Here is an 18,202-nt window from a genome sequence, read left to right on the forward strand (position 1 = left end):
ATCGTTCTCTTCTCCGTGAAGATAATCCCTTCATGCCTTACAATGGCTTAGATGAACTCGACACCTTTGTCTCATTTAATATGCACTGTCTATGAATATGCAGATTAGATCCTGCTCTATCTCTTCCACTCGCCAGGCTGCAGCTGTTCACCCTCAACCTTCTCTTAAGTCTTTGGACAAGACACACAAAAAAAGACAAAACAGTTGATATTAGAATAAAAAAAAATCATGAGAGAGTGTCTGTAAAATAATGACAAAGCTAAAAAATTATTTATGTTCTGGTTAGGAGCTGATATTAAGTACATTGTTAGGTAAATTGTTGTTACTATTTGTGTAGCACAATAGTTTACGTTTGTCTGATTTTTTGTTTTTTGGTTCCCTTTAGGGATAAATTAAGTAGTTTTGTCTTATGGGTATCATAACTGATAAATAATATCAAATTATATTAAAATGATGCTCGCACCACTTGCATCATTTGGGATTATTGCAGAGTAAATAATATGAATCCTCTGAGTATTTAAAGGCTGAAGAGCTATACACAATACAATATTTATGAATTTAACTAGTCTCATCACCACAAAATTAAAATTTCTATATTTTTCCAGGTTATGAAAGGTTTGTTTTCCTGTTTTCTTCTTATTATTTCATATTTAAGTTTAATAATATATTTGTGTTAAGACTGACAGGCCACAAACATGATCTTCTTTCTCACCTTTCACAGAGGGATGTACCCTTCCCTGCCGGCTGTGGTGACTGTCTGCTGACCGACATGGAGGGTCCCTTTGTCTGGCCACTGCCACTGCAATTCCCACCGGTGGCTGCCGCACCTCACTTTCCCCGTGACTTGTGTCCCCCAATTCCCGGCCTCGCCCACTGTAATCAGTGCGCTCACTGTCATTGGTTGGGCCCTTTCTGGAAGGTAAAGTCTGTTTGTTGCCCTGCAGGGCACAGCTACCCCCCGACAGACCTGATTTAAGACTTCCCAGACCCCCAAACGGGCTTTTCTGAGAGAGGAGCAGTGGCTGTTGCTGGTTGCTGTACTTTAGTAGGTTTTTCATGGCACTGCTCTCACCCTGAGTTGGACCTTGGGGATCAGGTTGCTGCTGTGGCTGCTGTTGCTGACTGAGGGGTGGTGCAGAGGGAGGCTGGGGGGGAGGCAGGTTCATTCCTGGCTGTTGTTGCTGCTGTGAATGTTGCCCACCAGTGCTCCCTAGCTCCATGTAGGACTTCCTCTGCTCCTCCTCAGGTTGTGACATGTGATGGGGTGGCCTCATAGCCCAGGGTGGCACTGGGGGCTGCTGGTGGTGGTGTTGTCCACTGCTGTTGCCGTAACCATATGGTGACATGTCCATCTTTCTTTTAAGCTCTTGACTAGAACTCTGGTTTAACTCAGCTGGAGAAGGAGCATCTGCGCCAGGTCGGCCATGCTGCTGGTGGCGAATCCTGGCTACCTTTTGGCCATCTCTCTGTAAGGAGCAGCTACCTCCAGGACCATGGGCTGCTGCAGTCCCATTATGTTGGCCCATGTTTTTATTTCCAAGTGGGGAGGAGTTAGGCGGGGGTCCTTGATGGGAACAGTCTCTGTAAGGAGAAGTGTTTACAGAATGAGGGATGGTGTGTCCTGTCTTAGGTCCTTGGGGAAGTGAGGATCTGAACACATCCATGTCCACACCACTGTTTATACACTCAGCACTGCGTGATCGTACAACTTGGTGCTGCTGTTGAGAATGTGGCGTCTGTTGTTGTTGTTGTTGGGAAGGCGGTGGAAGTTGTGAGGGTTGAACGTGTTGGTGGTGGGACTGCATCCAGTCTGGAGCTTTCTCTGTTTTTCTGTATGGGTGCTGCTGCTGCTGCTGTTGTTGTTGCTGCTGCTGCTTTCTCTGCCAACTACTATGGTGCCCACCACCATTCTTTTCTAATGCTTTGTCTTTGGCATTACTACCTCCTCCTCCACTATCCACACCCTGGCAGTCAGGGTTGCCAAGCTGGAATGGCCCACTAGATTTGTCCCCTAGGTCTGCCACAGATGGCACAAATGTCGGCCCTGTGACTTTAGGCTCTCGCCCTACATTGACGGGGCCCCTCTCTTGTGAGGCAGGATTGGCTAGAGGAGCAGGTGGGGGTGGGCAGAAAAAGTCCGGATGGTGGTGTGTATGGTGGGGATGATGTGGGTGGTGTGGATGGCTGGGGTGGAGCTGAAGGCAGTGGAAGCCTCCTGGATGTGGATGCGTATGAGGATGAGCATGAGGATGGGGATGAGGGTGTGCACCTCCGGTAGCAGAGCCCATGTGTAAGGGTGGGGGTACAGAGTAGGGCAGAGAGTGGTGAAGTGGTGCCTGACCCCTTTCCAGACAGTCTGAAGGTTGTTCACTGATCCTCATTTCCCCACTTACCCCTTCTTTGGTGCAGCGACCACTGCCACTAGACGCCATATGTCTGCCCTGGCTGGCCCCCCCACCCCCCATAGCACGGAGGGTTGTACCCTCCCCACCACAGCTGGACATGGAGACCTTTGCCGCTGTTGCAGTTCCTGCATCTCCATTCTGTATCTTGCCATTGTGCAAGCAGGCACTAAGAGGCTTGCTTATACTCTGAGGGTGCTCCTTGTTGTAATCCATTGTGAGTGATACCTTGTGCCTTTCCAGGGCCCGACTATTGACCTCCTCCAGGGGAAGCGGGTGCTGCGAATAGTGAGGGTGCTGCTGATGGGTGTGGGAATGGTGATGGTGTGTGGTCTGGGATGTCTGGTGGTTATGATGCTGCTGCTGTTGCTGTCGTTCTTTTACTTCTTGTTTGCTGCTGGACCTCTCTTTGTCCTTGACAGGTACCACTCCCCTTTCCACAGATCCCTCTTTGAGACCCTTATGGATACCTGACCCCATTCCTGGATCTCTGTCTCGACTGCAGGACCCCTGAGGGTGTCCTGAACCTGCCCTGGACATTGGTGGCAGACTGTGATTGGCTGAAATGAGAGGTGGCTGGGAAGGGAGACCCCGCAGATAGAAGTTCTCTACAAGAGGAAATGAGGTTGGTTAGTTAAAATAAACATATTATTTAAAGCAAATAAAAAGAAAGTGTGCTCATGACAGCATTCCAGAGTCTTTATTTCGGTAGCCCTTGCAACATTACAGCATAAAATATATTTTTGAAATTGCATTTGAATGTCTTATTTTATTGAGATTTTATTTTCTCGCTTCTCACCTTTTTGTGTATCATAGAAACGGTGCTGCCCATAAAGAACTCCACTGTTGGCATGGTGGTCCAAGTGGCTCATTGGAAGGAAAGTATGGGCCAGACTTCCTGAGAATCGAGGATATCCCGGACCTGTTATGAGAGAGGGAAGGAGAGGGTTAACAAGACATGACAGCAGCCACTGTGATGCAGTAATGCACAGTAATCCTTAAAGTCCAATGCAGCTGGGGGTCTTCATACGCAAATAAGTACTGGCTCTGCCTCTAATGTTTGACTTTCCTGGCTGAGTTTAGAATAGAAAACAATAAACAACAAGCTTGGGGATTGTAGAAATATATGACATTTGTCTTTTAAACACATAGTTCTTTATTTATCTCCCTTTTAGAAGTGTCAGTGGAACCTCTATCCATCTGAATGAATTGATTAGGATGGATTGAAAGCTTGTGAGAACAGAGAGCTTGATGGCTAACCCATAGTGACTTCAAAGTTAAAAGGTCATTGGGATGTTGGGCCTATAAGCCATTACACCTGGGCTCATTACTTCAGGCCCATCTGGAAGACATTTATACTAAAACCAAACAAAAAAAACTCATTTTGCAATGGCACATTGAGTAACACAAAGGACTTTGAGGGTGGAGGAAAGAAGAAAAGATGGACTGAGATGAAAGACTATCACAATATTAGGACCAGTATCACTATGACAACGCACAAACCACTGCATCTGGGTAACTATAGGATCTAAAAAGATCTATGCAAATTTAATTACTCTATTGTCACTACTGTATAATTGCTTATTTCAACCAACTGGAAGGAAGTGATTTAAAAATAAAATCAAAGAAAATAGATAATAGGAATAGGAAAACATGCCAGTATGGTCACACTGCTATAAAAATACAGGGAATGCTTTCTGTTGAGCATGTTATGTAATGTAATACTAACAAAAAAAAAAACATATGCAACCAAGCTATACACAGATAAACTAATATTCTCTAATAATAACGAGTGAAAAAATGCAAAAAAGGAAGAAAAGATGAGAAGGTAGGAAAAACAAACAGCAGAAATGTTTTTTTTTTTTCTAATACATATTTACTTCAATTCAAAACATTATTTGTCCCTGAGGGACTATTTGTAAGGTACACATACACAGAGTATATGATCAAGGAAAACAAACTACACATAGGGACAGGACAGGGCAACATAGAATAAGTTTCGATTGTTGAAATGGCTGTAAATTAAAGTAATCTAATGGTGAAAAAGGTGTTAGAGAATATGATAACTAACTGCATTTGATATGATTATTATCTGATAGGCATGTTGCAAAAGAGAGCTTAAAAGTGTGGCTGTGAGAAGGACAAACAGATGATCAACTCCCTTTCACCATGCAAGCCTCTCTGTGACCTCAGAGCCTTCTAGAGAAGCCCAGGTGGTGCGCAACTTCTTTCCCCTGTTTTTGCACCTGTTTTACCCTCTAGCTAACAGAACTAACAGACAGAGTGAAGGAAGAAGGAGAGGGAGAAAGGAGGAAAACATAGCTCTGTACAAGCTAAATGAAAGACAGACATATTTGTTTTGGCAAGCATGTGACCTGATCCAGGAAAGCACAGATGTGGTTCATTGGACCTTGTGTGTAAGTGTGCAGCAGCACGGGTTTTACTGCAGCTCTGAGTGTTGAATGTCTCACTTTTCTGTTGATGGAACAATAGGGCCAATGCTGTGAGCCAGCTCAGGGTAGGGAAGAGTGTTGTGGTGGGCTTAATGACCTCGTCTCATTGCGGCCTGTGCATCCTCCCATCTTAATTAATGAAATGCATAGAGAGGGCAAACAGCCCTGTAATAACGCTAGCTTTCTAAACAGGGCAACACAGGGATAATTGCATACGCTCACTTTTTGTTTCTTTCACCTGTTTTTCTACCTTTCTTACTCTTTTCCCTTCTTTCCCTTTGTCTCTGTTGCTTTCTTTGCTGTCATGATTAATAAGCATGCATATTTATGCCAATTCATCAACAGAGGGAGGAGGGGGATCCTTTGTTTAAGCAAGACATTTTTCTCAGATCCCCCCCCTTTCTGGAGAGGTGGGGGTGTTGCCAGTCTTTATCCAAGCTGGGAGAAGGATTTTTTTTTTTTTTTTTTTTTTTTGCAGCATGTTGTTTGTGAGCGTGACGATTGACGGCGTAATCCCTTTTCACAGTGTGGTCTGGCTGTGCCCGATAATGCCAGCCTGCTCAGTTTCAGCATGTTCTCCAATGGGGCGGCAAGAGGGGGACTGCTGGGCACGGCAGAGCCCATTCAGCCATTAATCTGGCCAGGACAAGGGAAGCTGCTGCTGCTGCTTCTGCTGCTGCTGCAGGCGACGTGAGCAGGGTCTTAGTGCAGTCTGCTGACTGCACAGCACTATCGCTCTCTTTCGCTCCCTCTACGTCCATACACACATACACAGAAACATGTCAGTATCAGCAAGTTAATGACAGAGGAGAGTTCCCAGTGCATGGTTTTCTTTCTATGGGAGGAGTAAGGGTAAGAGGCAGAGCAAACAGCTCTGCATCCCAGGGAAGGGTTTCCAGAAGTTCTTTGGGTATTTCTCACAGCACGATGGGTTGAGAGAAGCAAACTGACAAGGCGGACAAAGAAGGGTCCTAGATATAGAACAGCACCTAGAGGCAGAGGAGAATTAGGCTTGCTGCATTAGTCCTCTCTCAGCTTTGAGGACACTAGCCCAGTCAATTACTTATGAGGGTGTCTATATTTTTGCTTGAAGACAATATATATATATATATTAATAAAAAATAAAAAATAATAAAATTGCAAATGAAATGTATATATTTTCTCCAGGGAAATGGCTTTAACAATTCAGAGAAAGAGAGAGACGGACAGAGAAGGGCATGAGAAGACCAAGAGGAGAGGAGGAGCAGCCTGAGCTGCCTGTCAGGTCTGCTAATTGAGAAAAAGTGACAGAACCATCAAGACACAGAAAGGGAGGAGAAGAGGAGAGGAGACGAGAGATGTTTGGCGGAGGAGGGGCAGTGCTGTGGTGTATCTCTTCAGGTTTGACTAATTGAAAGGAAAGGGTGCAGGCTGGCACAAGAGAATGAAAGAAGCAGGCGTGCAGAAGAAGAGAAGAGTGTGTTTGTGTGTGTATGTGTGTGTGTGTGTGTGTGTGGTGGGGGAGCAGCTTAAATCCTACAAAAGGAAAAGCTAGCAACTGCTCACAGAACGAAAGATGGACAACTGAAGATAGGCTTGGAAAGGCGTATCAAACGCGAATAGATTATAGACAGGTGTGTGCAGGCAATTTTGTGTGTGTGCATGCATATCTGTGTCTTTATGTATGGACAGAGATATAAGACTGATTATTTTGGCATAACATAAGAAATCATTTGGATTACAGCCAGCTGGCCACAGGTCTGTAAGGAGTTTGCTGCTTTTTTTTTCTTTTTTTTTTTTCTTTCTTTTTTTTACTTGGTTGATTGAGCCTAGTTTATTCAAACACACACAAAAAAAAACTCAGTTTATCTCAATCAATTCACCAAGGGTCACAAACAACAATAAATTTAAAATACGGTACTAGTCAAAACTTTCCCATAGACACACCTTCCCATTGAATCTAATGGGAAAATGTTTCCAAATTTTTGACTGGTAGTGTAGTCACTATAATGAATTTGGTGAAACCCCCACTTCTCTCATCTCAGTCAGAAAAAAAGAAACAAACAGTTTATCCAATACATACAAAGGCTGCTCCTGTATTTGTCATCAAATACACAATCCAAGTGATGCAGATTGTTTCAACACCATTATCTGTGCCAATGCAGACAAAGTTGTTTAGGCATTTTTTCCCTTTTCTATTTAGCCAACACCAGAAACTGAGATCTGAGAATTCATTCCCTTTTGAACAGTTCCAATGTGGTGTGGACTGTGTCAAAACGAATGTATGTTTGCTTGTTTTTTTATAAGTCTGAGGGCTCATCATCTATGTTATCAGGCTATATTTCTGGGTTAAATTACCTGCGTTTACTGGCTTATACCAGATGCATCCTCTCTGATGATGGATTTCTTTTTAGTACAGGGATCCTTCCTCTTAATGTTGTCTGGAGTGACACTTCACAGGTGCTTCCTTAGGTTTCTCCAATATAAACATTGCAATAGTTTTAGCTGTTGTGTCTCGCTTTGTTTGTGCTGCTAGTGCTGACCTATCTGAAGGTCTGGTGAACCACTTAGCATGTGTTGCCATAAAATGCATCACTACTAGTGCACAAGTCTGGAAATTATGTTCAAGACTCCAGATATGAAAACATGCTAAACATGCAAAAACATTTACTTTGCACAAATATACTTAATTAGCATTCTGTGAACTTTTTCTTGCAATATACTTAGCTATTTTCTCTCCTCTGCACTCTGGAATGAAAACATGATCTGCAAAGCCCAGCTTCACTGACAGATGTGCAGACCATAGATACAATGTTGCCCCTGTAATAGCAACCAGATGAAGCCCACTTGGAGGACCACATTTCATTCATATACACTACCAGTCAAAAACGTGGACACATTTTTTCATTAGATTCAATGGGAAAGTGTGCCATAACTTTTGACTGGTATTGTATAAACCACCCACATCCACAGAAAGAGGCAGTTCAAGCATCATAAAAAACAAGAACGTGAAGTTTCAATAAGCTGGCAAGCAAAAATAATCCACCTTATGGACATTCTTTAAAGGCATGTTACACAGACCCTATTGTTCTGTGCTGTAGACATAAAGTGTGACACACTTCAGAAACCCACTAGACTGTTAGACTGGGTACCTTTTTAATTCTACTCTTCAACTTGAAGGACTAGCAATTCTAAAAGGTTGGGGTAAGTCAAATCACAATTTCCCTAAACAAAACCTAGTTTTTTTGTAGCCTAAACCAAACAGCATTGGAAGAGGTAGAGAAAAAGTCACAATAGTGAAAAAAGGTGGAGGAAAAAAAAAACAAAACAACAACAACAAAAAAAAAACAGGTTTCACATGAGAACCAAACCCAGGCCTTCAGGATGAAGGCAGCATTTGCTCCTGTTGTCAAATGTTGTCGTGTCACAGCACAGATGCCAAAGGACACCTTGTGTGTATCAGAGATGCTATCAGTTTTGACAAAACAGCAGCATCCAACGCCTTGGTAATGAGAACACATTGATCTAACGAGCACATCTTTTGATTACTGTGTGCTTTGCAGATCTTGTTTCAAATGAAGATTAAACATTTCCATCCTTTTTTTTCTGGTTACTAAAATAAAACATTCCGAGAGCATCATGCAAGCTCTGCATGCAAACCCAAAGTGATTTATTTGCTGCATTGTGTTTGGCTTTCCTTGATCTCATTTCAAATGCATGTGATGATCCTCGTGTAAAAAAAGAATTTGTTTTTAATTGACTTGCCAAGTAAAGGTAAAAGAAAAGAAAAAGGAAAATAATGAAGTAACCCACTCCATGTACTCATTGCCCACTAAGACTTTATCCCTAGAAGTGACTAACTAGCAAGTGAGATAACTGATCTGTAATCTATGGAGAATGTGTCAAGGGAAGAGCAGAAACAAAGACATTCTGCACAATGAAAGTTACGTGCATGAAACATGAGAATCAAATAACAATTTCTGAATTTCAATTTAAACAGCTACCATTGGATTTGCATGCAAGCAGCGACTTTAAAAACACACTCGGATTAAAGAAAAACAGAAAAAAAAAAAACACAGCATATCTTGGAGGTTACAAGTGAGACACTAATGCGCTGACACACACACACGTCAGTGCTTGCTCTGCTGTTGGTGGGGTGCTGCTGACACCCAGAGAGAGGAGGCGAGAGTCTGGGTAATTGTGCCGCTCATTTTGATGACTTGCTTTTTATGCAAAACAGGAAAAAGACAATATGCAATTATGTTGAGGAGGGAACAGCTGAATGTGGCTGATGAACAGTCTGGATTCAATCATGCTCTTAGTGCGTTATATGCAATTAAACTGCAATAGAGATAATGGCTTCCATTGCCAACTGAGTAATAATCCAAGTCATAATCACCTCCATTACTTTTATTAGGCTTGGCATTATCATCATCACTCTTAATATTATTTTACTTTTGCACAAAAAGAAAGTGTTTGACAATGAAACATTGAGAGTATAAGGTAAGACAAACACTGACGTGAACTAAATGAGCCTGGAGGGAAAATGTTTCTGATTGAGCCGATTCCCAAGCTAATATCTTTGTTAGATCTGTTAGGTTGCAACTTCTTCTGTAAATATTGGTTGTTCACCAAACGTTTTTTTTTTTTTTTTGTTTGTTTGTTTGTTTTTTAATTCAAATTTTGTTTCTGTCAATAAAGAAAATATCTGTCCCTTTAATTCAAATAACTGAAGAGCAATAACAGTTGGTATTAATTGGGCTAACTGGTCCCCACTTCCACGCTTCCTTTTCTAATGAAGATGACAAAAGTAATGTTAAAGAAACTTTGAATGGATTACTTTAAATTTTAGTGTAACCAAGCAGCACCATCCCCAACTTTTCTCAAGAAAACAACAAAAGCCTTATAAATGGGCTAATTTCTTACAGCATAAACACAGCTGGACAACCTTTCATCTATCTTTATTTAAGCTAGTGACAGCTGTTGTGGCATGCCCCCTTAATTTACTGCTCATTTGGGCTAAATTTGTTCAGCCAAAGGTCACACTTTTTGGCCAATTACCATAGACATAAATTGAGCTCCTGCTTATGCAAGTGTGTGCAGAGGGAGAAGTGTTATGACTGGACATTAGCATAATAGATTAATTACTTTCTTTTTCAATTTCTTCAATGTCTTTGGAGCAAATGCTTGCAGTAGAGAGAAGCCCATTAACCTGAAGATGTTAAAATAACAAAAAAAAAAAAGGATAAACACCAAAATCATAGCTTCTGTGGTTTTTGGAATAAATTAAATACTAATGACAAATGCAGTCAATTCCCCTTCCAAGTTTTTTATGTTTAGCCTATGGAAGAGGCAACGCTTGGATCTAACAAGTTATTGTGGATTTGAAATTTTAATCCAGATCTGTCAACTTGGGTACTGTTAGGGGGTTTGCTTCAGGTATCCATTCTTTTATCACCATTTAAATATTTAACTTTTGGTTGTGTTAATCTTTTTTTTCTCTTTCAAATTAATTATGATCATTGTGATATATCAAGTTCTTTGTATAATAAAAAGAACAGAAGAATTCTATTATTTTGCTTTGGTTTGTAGCTAGACAATACGGCAATGCTGCCCCATAATGCACTTTCCTATGACAGTGGTTGCCAAGCTCTACAGCATATCAGCGGCAGTGCATCCAATCTATTTTGGCTGAATATCAGTTGGGGCACCGCTTATCAGTGACCACAAATTAAAATAAAGAACTCCCATAGATATTCCCATCAAACACCATCAGCTGGGATAACCTTACAAAAAATAAAGATAATCACAAGAGGGTTGACATGACTAGAATCCATCAACTGCAGCTCACTAGATGACGTTGGGTGGCCATCACACCTTGTAATTTGGACAAAATGGTTGACTTGAAAATTTAAAATTGACTGAGACGACATTACAGGAAAGAAGAACTTACATTAAAATATCAGAAGGTTTTATATTTATTTATCATTCCTGGAATCAAAATTCCTAAATTTTCCAGGCAGATTGAGCTCTCCTTTATCCTTGTCTGACTTCTTAGCTCCATCTATATAGAAGTGGGAGGTGCTGTACCTAGTGTGTGTGTGTGTGTGTGTGTGTGTGTTTATACTGGCCTGACCGTGCACATGTTTGTGTAGTCAGGGTTTCATAATGCTGAGTGTTGGGTGGGAACCCCCTATTAAACTCTGATGGAGACACCAGCTGAAAGCTTTGCGATCGCTGCAACTTTTTACTGGCTCACATTCGCATGTGCTGTCTCAGAGAGTCTGGAGTGTCATTCCTACTGACATGAATCGAATACTGCAAGATTCCTTGGCTGAACTTTTGACCCTGTGTCCACATCCAGAAACCGTGGCACTGTGCTCCATCCCAAACATACCGAGCCTATTTTGGTGCAAAAATAAAAGGGTGGGAGCCCAGATCTCGCTAGACTATTACAAGCTGTACTTTGGTGGAAACCTAACACGCCACCAAAATATACAATATCAGAGCAACAATACACCTTGCAAAGCTCCGTCCCCAATACAGTCTAGACATGAATATTGTCTCTCGAATGATGTGGTCAGGTGATGGGGCGAAGCTGTGGGTTTGTGTTTGTGTACTTGTGTGATGTGAAGTACCTTCATGTGAATGGGGAAACCAGATTTGTGAGGCGCTTGAATGGGGTCCGGCTCGGAAGGAGGGTGAAGAGGGTGAGGAGGGTGGCCGGGATGGGTGAGGCGGGTGGGAAGGAGGGGAACCCAGACTGCTGGCCAGAAAGGTCCCCATGAAGGAGGCGGAAGAATTCCCCATCAATCCACTGCCTGCATTCCCAAAAGGACAAAGGTAAGGAGAGAAAAACTGGGTTAGAATTAGAGGCGTACACTGTCACCATGAGTATGGCCACAAACTTGTATAAGAATTCAGTGTTGATGGCTCTTTAGGTGGAATCATCAAGCTTGGAGGAGGATGAATGAGTGAGAGTGTGTGTGTGAGAATAAGTGTGAGACTCTCCTCCCCCTCACTGTCAGCAGAGTCCTCTCCCCTCGTCTTCTCTCCCCTCACACCACCTCTCCCCATGGGCAGACAGAGGTCTCATCTCACAGCTGAGTACACACTTTCTCAGGCTCTCTCCCTCTCGCTCTCACACACTTTTGCTCCTGCTCCCCAGTGTCCCTTTCTCAATTTCTCTCCCTCCCTCCATTATCTTGTTCTCTCCATCTCTCACTTTCATGCCCTCAATCTTTTTTATTGCTTTGCTCCATTTCACCTCCTCTCTGTCTCCTGTTCTTTCAGTCTTGCATTTCTCTCCATGACTCCAACAATCTTTTATTTTGGTTCCATTTCGGTGTTTTACTCCTTTTCTGTCTTCCCTCTTTTGCTTTGTCACATTAACCATTTCCTCCCTTTTTTGCTTTCCAATTTTGAAAATTAGAAATATGCCATGTGCATGTCTCTGCCAAATCTTCACTACATCTTCTTTTCTTTCCCCTATCCTGGTTCTTTCTGACACATAGCATTGCTTTCCTGTGCTCTTCACTATAGAAATGGCACCAGCAGAGCAATCTGTCCCTGGCTGGCTGAACTGTGTGTTTAACAAGACTATGATGAGTAATTGACCATTTGTAGTACCGCCCATGTGACTGGGGGCTGATTGTCTATTATGCATTGCTGGGCAAGCTGGAGAAAACACACTGATTAACCACTGCCTAAATTGCATTCCCATTACGCGCCCGCCAGTGCACTTGAGTGAGGGGCCTGGGTGCCCAGCTCTTTGCACATTCATTTTCCCCAAGTCACAGCACCATGAAGTCTCATGCATATGTATGACTTCTGGATAAGAGTACACATGCACCTACTTCCAAAGACACACACATTAGTGTATCACGCATGCACCACTGAAGCAAACACAGTGGAGAGCGACACCGAAAAAATAAAATTAATTATCAGCCTCTCACGACAGCTGATCTTACAAGTTATGCCGTGTGATTTGATTTTCTTTAAACATTAATCATTCTGAACATGAATCAATTCTTTACTAGCACTGTGAAAACAACTGTGTGGAAGTTTTTAATCAACCAGGCAGTGAGTGAGTACATCCTCTGGACATGAAGGAGGGATAAACCCATCAGCTTGCCTCTTGCACCTGCACAGAATAGCCCTATGGCTCATAGCAGAGCACAAGAGCAAGAACAGTCGCACATGCATGCACACAAATTGATTCACACACCTCAGTCACACCTTGTACCATAGACCCACAAAGGTGCAAACACCCATGATCCTCAAATGTACAGAACTCTACCTCAAAAAGGTATCATGAACCAAAGCTGTCTGTGTGCTGACATGTTCACTCATGAGATATTCATGGAAGCATCTGAAATTTGGTTACAAGAGAGCTCATTTTATTGTTTGTCACTTGTTATTTTTTTATTAGACAAAGTCATCAAAATTAGTTTGTCACCATTTTTTTTAGCCCAAATATACTTACAAGAAGTGGGAGGACATACACTACCATTTTAATCATTTGCAAAATAAAGCACATAGAAGTGATGAGGAGGACTTAACAGGCATAGCAACATTGTACATGTTGATTGGAGGCATTGTGAAGCAGCCTGGTGACACACTACAAAAGCTGTGCTTTTCTCCTTTTCAGCCCTTACTCCCCTCCTTCCTTCTCTACTGCCACCTCCTATCACCCCATCCCTGAGGAGCACTCCTGGCACAGCTCTATGCACTACAAGGCGAGGGGGTCAGGGGCTGCTGGAGAGGGTTGGGGTGGGGGGTGGATTATGGCCAGCGTGCTCACCAGGCACACATCCAACTTCCATCATTCACCTTGGGCCCCTGTATGCCACCGCCCTCCACACAGCACACGCTCTCCCCTCCCGCTCTTCTTTCTGCCTGTTGCCCCCAGGAACCCCAGCTTTCCTCAGTGCCTCCGGCTCACATAAATCAGCTAATCCTCCTGCATTATTAACAGCCTTGCCTCAGAGAGAGAGAAGGGGTAAGAGAGACATAGAGTGACAGAGAGAGGCTGTGAAGCCCCTCTCAACAAACCAAGGCAGGGGAGCGCTTCTGCCAGAGAGACAAGGGAAGAAGGACAAAACATAAAAAGGGGATGTCTAGATGTCAGGCAAGGAGATCTTTGAAGTTTAAGCTGGTGTTAGGGTGAAAGGAGACTGAATGAAAACCTTAGAAAGGTCTCTGTTCAACTCAAACTTGAAGCCCTTCTTCCCACAGCATGATCAGACCTAATGGTTCAGTTTGGGCCTGGTATCTATTCTGTGAAAAAGACTGACCATTTACAGCCAATCCATGGCCTGTCAGTATTAGCAAATGACCTGATACGTCTGTCGTTTGACTCATGTTGAATTTACTGCATGAAGCTGAAAAAATAAAGTACTCTCTTACCAGTGTTGAATCTAAGAACATGTCCTATAAGGCTGTCCCTGAGCCATTTTATTTTGAATGATTCAGGTGTATTGTTAAGAAAGCACACATTGTTAAAGTGGGCTGGTCCACCTTCAGGGCAGTTTCAGTTTGACTGCCAACCCAAGTGCTACAGAAGAAGTAAAGTAAAGGTTCTGAGGAATGACAGCGCAACCGCTCTAGTGTCTCGTTAACTGGTGACATGATGCAGGGAGCCTACCACCACTTCAGCATCTCCTTGTAAAAGTGATCTTTTCTCTACAATTTGTGTTTTTGTTTGTTTGTTTTTTTTTTAATCTTGCTTATTTATTTTTTCCAAATCTCAAGTGCTGCCAGCAGTGCATTTGTATGGGTTCTTAAGAAAATCGGGTCATGTGCATCCTAATCGGCGCCGATCCCTGACAGCGATGGGGATTAATCCTATTAGGGAATTAAAGCAGAGGGGAATGCTGGGATTGGGGAACCAAACCTCTCTCCCTGACATCTAAACATCTCATCCTGATACCTGCATTCACATAGTTTTCTCCTAATAGGTTAAAATGTACAAACAAAAACACATACCAATGCACCACTGGAGACGGAGGCGTTAACTAGTGCTACTGTTTTGCTCCAGAGTGGGTGGAGGAAACCAGTTTGTGTCCAACAACAAAAACACACATGCATGCACTTGGGGTAATGTGGGCCTAAGCAGAGGCCCCTGAGGATGGCACTGAAAGAGCAGCAGGCTGGGAGGCGGAGCAGGAAAATGAAGGTTGTCATGGGAACGAAAGAGAAACGGTGCTTGAGGCAAGTAGGCATTACAACAACAGTGGGCAGATGCACATGGTCAGCATCCTGCACAGCATCAACAGCCATCCCAGCCTACCTCAAAACCCCTCCTAAGCCACAGTTGTAAGCTCTCTCTCTCACACACACACAGACACACACACCTTCCTGTGAAATTTAATCTGATTTCAATTGTAAGGCTGTAGGGAAGGAGGTGCCATCCACTTTGTCCTGTTTGAGTTAGTAATCTGCTCTTTTAGCCCCCCTACTCATTAATATCTCAAGGGTGAGTAGTTGTTTGGTTGTCTTAACAAGGAATTATACAATAATAGGATGTAAAGCAATTCATCTAAATATGGGCCAAAAAGTGATGTGGGGAAAAAAGCTAAGAAGACATCAAGCACCCACCCACAACACGTTGTTCTTTAGAATCCTGGGAATCAGACCAGAATTTCCTTTCTAAAGAAATACACACCCATTCATGCACACATGCTCACACACACGATCTATGACTGTGGCTCCAATTATTTCAGTGTATTGTATTTCCTTCTATGCGCTTGAAAAATGAGCCAAGGTAGTCTTCAGTTTTGTCTTATTTTCAGACAGCTGCCTGAAGGGACGGATGGACGTGCCGTCTAGACAAGGACACCAGACAGACAGCAAGAGGTGAGAGTGATAGTGACAAGCGATGAAAGACAGAGAGAAAATTGTAGGTGAGGCTGCATCAACCTGCTCTCCACAGCTCAGTGATCAGCCAACGCCAAAGAAAAGAAATACTAGGGAATTGAAACACACATGCACAACTAGTTTATAAGACCTCCTATCTCAAAAAAAGTCAGGAAATACAAGGCAGCTAAGGTTGCACAGTACTCAGTCAGTGCCATGTGGCAGTCCGACTCAACACACCCTGAATAATTATAGCTAACATTTTCTCCCCGCTATGCCCTGTGACAAAACACACATCTTTACATAAATGAAAACATTATCAGATGGTGATCAAAAAGAAAACTAAGCTTGTCTCACATTCTTAGAGCCTCAAGTTGGTGTAGTACCTGTTGCTTTAACAGCAAGACAAGACAACAAAACATGTACTAGTAAACTAAAGGAAGTGATTATTGATATCAGGCAGGTTTTGTTATTGTGAACTGTGAATTTCACAGGTTTTTCTCTTTACTACTTGACTGATGTAATGAATAAACTCATTCTAGAAGCAAGAAGTTGACCATGCAGACAAAACCAGTGTAGAAAAAGACATGAATATTGACTTACCAAGTAAAAACATATTGAGCAGGATGCCTGTTGGTACAAGAGTTTCACTCCCACTTCAATGTCTGTCATCAGACTTTCCGATACATTTCCATGTTCAGCCCGGGAATTCAGACGCCCAGGAAGAAGTCAGCCAGACTTTCCAAACATTCACTCATAAACACATTTAGGTTTTTTATCCTTCAATAACACAAAAACACCAGAATGGAACAGAGCAACTGTACACACCATCAACCCCAGACAGACTGCACATGCTACCCTAAAGGGCCACTGACTAATCCAGCACCTACTTCCTCACAATAAAACACAGTAGGAATTTGAAATGGTTACTAAAGTGGGGGGATTTCCTTCCAACAGTCAAAGTCATCTTGAAAACATTAAAGTAAATGGTAGCCAAATTCCGCCTCACTTCGGACAACTGTTGCAAGTTTTTCTTTTTTTTTTTTTTTTTTTTTTTTTTTTTGGTGGACGGCTGGTTGGTTGGCCTGAGGGAGTGGGCAGCTATACAGTAGGAAGTTGGTCTGATCAAGAAGTATAGTAAAGTGAGAGTCAGGGGGAGCATGCAAGCAGCCCAGTGCTGGAACTGAGCCCAGTGCAGGGGTGTGTGTCTGTGTGTGTGTGTGTGTGGGTGTGTGGGGGGAATGGGGTGCCAGCAGCGCGCCTCCGCCACCCTCCACACTGCGTGCCTGTGGAGTGAGTTTAGTGGATGTGGTCAGTGCGGGGGTGGGAGAAGTGGAACAGGAGAAACAGTTGGAAGGATGGATCGAGGAAAAGAGTGAGAACGACTCTTAAATACAGGGCAAAATCCAGCGGAGGGGTAAGAGGTGAGAGTTTAGAGGAGATAAGAGAGTAAGCAACATTGAGAAAATTTCAAAGTAAAAGAGCAGCAGAGAGCATGTGGGAGCTGCTAAGCATATGTAAGGCCTGTGTGTGATTGTGTGTCCATATGGTGGTGGTCTCGCTAAAGTTGACAGCCTGTGTTTGCGGAGTGGCTTCGTGGTCAGCCATTCGCTCACTACTGAAGCGATGACAGGGTAAAAGAGAGTCTGGAAATGTTTTTTGCAGAAGTGTTATGCTAATAAAATTGGCTTGAAGAGGTCAGCTGACTCACCTCAACAGCTTCAACCAGCTGTTTATGCAATATACAAGTTGACATGCCAGCGATGATCATTAGCAAATTAATCTAACTGGCTTGCTCTAGTTTGGCAGGGAGCCTAAAATTAACAATGGATCTGCACAAGCCTTTATGCTTAAAATGTTATTGAGGAATATTTTCCTCAACTTTTCCTAAGAATATCTGCAGCTCTATCTATTCTATCCTATTTTCTTATACTGTTACCATGTCTACAGAAGTCTGCGAAACATTAGCTTTCCTGTTGTGATAGAACAGTTATCGTGCATACATCTACCTGCCATACCTTCTCAATGTTGTGTTAGCCCATTTATTTATTTGCAGACTCCTTTTTGGAAAGGATTATTATTGTTAAAAAGGTTCACCACCACCAATCTCTTGTGCCAGCAGTGGTGAGGGGGAAGGAGGTGGCTGACAGGAAAAGATAGCAACGTCTGGAAGAGTTCCTGCTGAAGAGACATTTTATAGGCATAGTAAATAAGGGGACATACAGCACCTTCACAGCTATTTGCCAAGAAGCAGCCAGGAAGTATGTCATTTAGGAGACAATAAGACCTCTGATTATCAAGGTAAATGCTTACTAAGAAGTTGAGCAGTGTGGATGAGAGTTATGGGTAAGGGCGAACAGACGAAGGGTAAAGTGCTGGACTGAGGTTGTATAAAAGTGAGACTAAAGAGGAAAATGAGTGTAAAGTAACCACAACAGATGGCACATTAATAGTTAAACACTGGGCTTGGGTAAATGTTTGGGCCTGCTTAGGTGTGCTTGGGGAGTGTTC

At 42.8% G+C, this 18,202-nt stretch overlaps 1 protein-coding gene across 7 annotated transcripts in view; it reads right to left on the reverse strand.

The window, feature by feature from the left end:
* The window catches only part of LOC121631263 (BAH and coiled-coil domain-containing protein 1), a 61,682-nt gene that overhangs the window by 21,393 nt on the left and 22,087 nt on the right, over positions 1 to 18,202 (reverse strand). For all 7 annotated transcript variants that reach the window (XM_041972102.1, XM_041972068.1, XM_041972084.1 and 4 more), the window contains exons 3-5: positions 11,473 to 11,655; positions 3,202 to 3,324; positions 713 to 3,010 (exon numbers count right to left, since the gene is read on the reverse strand). In XM_041972102.1, coding sequence (XP_041828036.1) covers positions 713 to 3,010; positions 3,202 to 3,324; positions 11,473 to 11,655 — 2,604 coding nt within the window. The remainder of the gene's footprint in view (positions 1 to 712; positions 3,011 to 3,201; positions 3,325 to 11,472; positions 11,656 to 18,202) is intronic.

Source organism: Melanotaenia boesemani, chromosome 2, assembly GCF_017639745.1.
Source record: "Melanotaenia boesemani isolate fMelBoe1 chromosome 2, fMelBoe1.pri, whole genome shotgun sequence".
Taxonomy (NCBI): Eukaryota; Metazoa; Chordata; class Actinopteri; order Atheriniformes; family Melanotaeniidae; genus Melanotaenia; species Melanotaenia boesemani.